The sequence below is a fragment of the Etheostoma spectabile genome, chromosome 13 (assembly GCF_008692095.1).
Source record: "Etheostoma spectabile isolate EspeVRDwgs_2016 chromosome 13, UIUC_Espe_1.0, whole genome shotgun sequence".
NCBI classification, from domain to species: domain Eukaryota; kingdom Metazoa; phylum Chordata; class Actinopteri; order Perciformes; family Percidae; genus Etheostoma; species Etheostoma spectabile.
Genome location: NC_045745.1, coordinates 16,490,192 through 16,495,058, shown reverse-complemented (window position 1 = coordinate 16,495,058; position 4,867 = coordinate 16,490,192). Strand labels below are relative to the sequence as shown.

The 4,867-nt window shown below is 38.4% G+C and overlaps 1 protein-coding gene and 1 long non-coding RNA gene across 2 annotated transcripts in view; one reads left to right on the top strand and one right to left on the bottom strand.

The window, feature by feature from the left end:
- The window catches only part of LOC116700085 (uncharacterized), an 8,111-nt gene extending 4,830 nt beyond the window's left edge, over window positions 1-3,281 (bottom strand). Inside the window, exons 1-2 of the long non-coding RNA XR_004334565.1 lie at window positions 3,271-3,281; window positions 2,669-2,672 (exon numbers count right to left, since the gene is read on the bottom strand). This is a non-coding gene — a long non-coding RNA (uncharacterized LOC116700085). The remainder of the gene's footprint in view (window positions 1-2,668; window positions 2,673-3,270) is intronic.
- The window catches only part of LOC116700081 (BMP/retinoic acid-inducible neural-specific protein 3), a 119,070-nt gene that overhangs the window by 56,121 nt on the left and 58,082 nt on the right, over window positions 1-4,867 (top strand). Inside the window, exon 4 of the mRNA XM_032532932.1 lies at window positions 1,121-1,226. Within this exon, the coding sequence (XP_032388823.1) occupies window positions 1,121-1,226 (106 nt within the window). The remainder of the gene's footprint in view (window positions 1-1,120; window positions 1,227-4,867) is intronic.

Below are 4,867 nucleotides of genomic sequence, written 5' to 3'. Positions count from 1 at the left end.
GACAATTTCATTCTTCTGTTTCTTTGTAACCTTTTTTGATTTACGTGTTTTTACTCTTGGTTTCTGATGTTAAGCACTTCGGATACCAGCTGATTGCTGTAAAGTGCTATATAAATAAATTTGTATTAATTGATTGAATTATGAAGCTGAAAATGAGCGTAGTATGGACGCTTTAATACTCTACATGAATATTAGAATATATAAATATTATAAATTGAATATTAAGTAATACACAGTGAGGTGCTATGAGAATGCTCATGACAAAGAGAACCAAAAACAAAAGTTGCAGACAAGACAGCTAACCAATGAGCTGGAACTAGCTATAAATCTTTGTTTCATGTTGTCACATTGTTGTTTGATAGGTTGTTCTCATAAAAAAATATCAGTTACAACCTCTTTAGCCTTGTCACATCATAAAACCCTAACCTTTTGGAACAAAGACAAATGATGCCGTCCTGCTGATAGAGGCATCAGATCAGGTTCTATGTGTTGTTCAAGAGGGCATGGAAGAATTAAGTATTTAAGTATATAAATAGTCAAACCTGAGGCAGGGTAGTCTTCCAGAATAGGAGCACTTGTTGTTTCTGGAATTTTGGGCAAAACACAATGTCCCTGACACACTGTATGTAGTCCACTATTTGAACGTAAGTGTTTGAAGGCAGAATACTTATAAGCCTGCTCCAACATCTGATGCACCTACAAATCTGTTTTATTTTCAAACACTCACATGCAACAATGGTTATTATCCGACCAAGGCATTGGACTTAAAGCAACAAAGTTTAAATGCTCTTTCACAAACATCTGCGCTTGTTCTCCATCCCTTACATTTTTTACCTCTCTTCCTCCCTCCTTTCCACTGTTCTCCGCAAGATACCCGGCACATTGCATGCAGCTGTGGCTGCAGGTGTGGGAGTGAAGCAAAAGATGGCGATAGTTTTCTCTGCTGTCAGAGGGCTCAGCCACATCCAGTCCACTGCCTGCCTTACACGCTCCGCCTGCCACAAGCTGTGTGCTTGACTGCCAGAAATGGGAACAAACATCTGCCTCATTCGCTGCTAATGTTGCATTATAAAAAAAGCACATGTATTTTAAATAGATCTGTCCTTCCTCTGTTTCCTAGGTAACCGAAACAAGGACGGGTCCTCTCGGCTGCAGTAACTACGACAGCCTGGATTCAGTTAGCTCGGTGTTGGTGCACAGCCCGGAAAATAAGATCCACCTAAAGGGTAAGGCTACACACACGCACACACACACACTCATGCGCACGCACACACACTTACACACACACACACACACACACCCACACAAACACACACACACACACACACACACACCATTTCTCACGTATAGTCATCTTAAATCTATGTGCACAAACAGACACAGTCACAGCCCTGAAGAAAAGGTCCACTGAACACACACACTGCCGCGACCACCTTCCACCACCCTGCCTGCCAATCCTCTCACCCCCTGTGTGTAGTAGTTGGCCCGGATGTCCCCTTACTTTATGCTGCAGTAGTTTATATGTCTGTTCTGCCTGACTGGCTTTCAATCTCATGGGGAATCTGTTATTTTACCAGGCTCTAGATAAACCGTGTCTGGCCACACTGACCCTAAACTGACCCCTCCAACTACACCTGGAACACTGCACAAGTAAAGCTGAAGTAGTAATCCACAAAATTAGCTAATAGTGTATTCTGTATAAGAAAATGAAGGGCCTTCAAAGTTTCACAATGAGTTATAAATAATCAGTATTGGTATTGATATTTGTAGATCCAAGAATAATGAGTTTAGAAATTCACTTGTGAGGTCCAGGTTTAGGGAAGTTTTATTTGTGGGTACATTAGGACATTGGTTGGAGGTTGGCTGAAATTAAATTTCTTAAATTCACTATATTAATCCCATATATTGTTTTATATTATATTGCCCTCTATTTATTAATGGCATTGATTGTATGTTGATTTTGTAATGGAATTGGAGTACCACAATTCCAACTACTTATCCTGATGGGTTCCATTTAACTGGAATTTTAGAACTCTTATACTGGCAGCCCAATCAACAACAGTTAGCTCATGCAAGTTGTTTCTGGCATGTGTAGCACAAAATAAAATCTGTATTTAGTTGCCTGGTGTAATCATGTGTTAAGAAATAAGTACCTACGGGGGAAGCTATTTTAAAACGGGTATGTCTGTGGGAAGATACATTCAGATATTACTGTTGAATGTTTGGCTCCTCCAATTCCAACTGTAAACCTCTCGTCTCTTCTGCCTGACTGGCTCTCAATCGCATGGGGACTCTGTTATCTTACCAGGCTGTAGATGAACTGTATTTGGCCACACTGACCATAAACTGACCCCTCCAACTACACCTGGAACACTCAGTGCACAAGTAAAGCTGAAGGGGTAATCCACGGATAGCCTTCTTATTTGACAAAAATCTATCACCAAATGTTTCTGATGAGTGAAACTGGTGGAATAAGAAACCTCTTAATAAATGTCAGAATAATGTTCTTGGCTTAATAACCTCATTACCTTTGCAAAACTTGGTGCAATTCAGTTGAATGTGCAGTATAAGGTTTTGCGTAGCCCTTACTAAAGTTACTTTATTTACTTAGTGGCAAACAAGCCAGTGTCACAGTGTCAGCCTCTATTTTAAAACTGTTAACATTCACCCATCTGCTAACTCATTTCTCCATCTCATGAGTAAAGATCTATTTCTTTTTCAGAAGAGTGATAGTTTTGTAATTCATGGCTGTGCTACAAATATAAAAGAGCCCACTGATACTATTTTAGTTCAAAGACAATGATCTACACACCAAGTGTGACATCTGCAGTTACACATTGGGGAGGACCAGAGTTTGTTGGAGGAAAGGTGAAAAATGTGGTTAGTGGGCTGAGCGTGTGTAATTATAATTTATACTTTATTAATCCTGCAAGGGAAATTACAAAATATGAAATATAAATAAGGGTGAAGCTATTTAAGAGTACACTGAGGAGCAGTAATTAGCATGGCCAATTCAAAGCACTAATGGACATTGTTGGTAATCTGGGAAATGAGGCTGTGCCCGTACTGGATAATATCTGATGTATTCTGCCACGCCTGCATCAGCAGCTCTGCTAGGCTCCCTATGAACCAGCCTAATAACATCTGGAAATAACTAATCGCCTCACTGGTCTGTCAGGCTCCTCTTTATGGCTGGCATTATGTCCAAGCTCAAGTTTTGGTCAGTTCCCAGCGACAGAGTTTAGTTCAATAATTAACTCAAGACACTACATGTGAATGGATCTATTCATTTAACTTATATACTGTATATCACAATAAAGCTTCCATAGTGGATTACTTACATTAGACAATCATGTTTTGCATTACAAGTTCTCTGAAATTGTAAGTTTAATTATACAAACGAGTCATTATCTAATTAAATATGTGCTAATTTGCATATATTTCCAGAACCGAAATCTGAATACTTTTGGTTTCGTTGTTTTCTGTCCAGTACTCTAAAAGAATATGTTATGGAAGAAAAATAGCTAACGTTTCAAAATTGACAAGCTCATGTAGTGTCTGGCCTTAATAGCATTCCAGTTTTCAAAGGCAAGTAATTGAACAAAACTAAGAAAAAACACTAGTCTAGATGACTTATACAACAGCACAGGTTTATATTTAAGATGTGAACCACTGATGATATGATTCAAATGGAGGAGAGCTTGTGAGTAGGGAGCTAGATTTGTTTCTATATTATATGCGAGAAAATAAATGATATGAGAGAAAAGAAAATGTATGAGAGAAAAAATATATTTGGGAGAAATACCTTTCAAATATATATTTTCATATAATATCAGTGTGGAAAAAAATATTTCTCAAAAAAATGTAGTATACTGGGAGGACAAGAGACCCCCATATCCGCCTTCTGACAACAAATTACACAAATTTGTCCAAATTGTTCACAAGTGCTGACTTTAATTGGACATGGTATCTAAATAAACTTGAGTCACGCTTATCTCCTCTTCTGTATTCTCTCTCTCTCTCTCTCTCTCTCTTTCTCTTTCTTTCTCTCTCTCCCTCCCAATCTCCCTCTCTCTTCCCCTGAAGCTGCTGTTCTGGCATATTCATCATGACGGCAAAGGACGCAAAAACATTACACAAACAAAAGAATCAGCTTACTTTTGAAGAAGATTTAATAAATAAAGCTATTTTTAAATGATTGATTTCTTCATCTTAACTCAATGTATTTATTGTTAATGTCAGAAATTGAGTTTATCCTATTGTTAACTCACTCTGATGTTTAAATTTCACTGTGCAAAAGGGTGTGTGTACAGACTTTGTTTTCCCATTCATCTGCTGCAGTGTTAAAGTGCTCACCTTTAAGGAATACTTTGCTGATTCAATCCAGCTCTGTGTCATCTTTGTGTGAGCAGTGTGTTTAAATGAACGGTGTGTGTCTTCCCTCCGTGGCGCCAGTGCACCAAAAATCCACTGGATCTCAGTGAACCTCGTTTCGCATTATCGGGCAGATTTTGGCAGACCATGCTCCATGCACTGCCGCCACTGAGAGAAAGCCCACATTGTTAATTTAAACACACTGCCATGACACAGAGCCAGATTAAAATCAGCAAAATATCTCTTTGAATCTCTGCAGAACGCATACATTGACAATGGAACTTGCATATTTATAGATTCTGAATTTTTTAATGAGGGAGAACAATGTGGAAAACCCACAGACAGAAAATAATGTTCAAAGCAGTTCGTTTGTTTTTAAACATGCCTGGAGATAATTTTTTAAAGTAGGATTCAGTCTCATCATCATCTCTCTGTAATTTAGCTCACACCTGAGAGAGAGAAAATAATATTATATATACACCCACACACACAC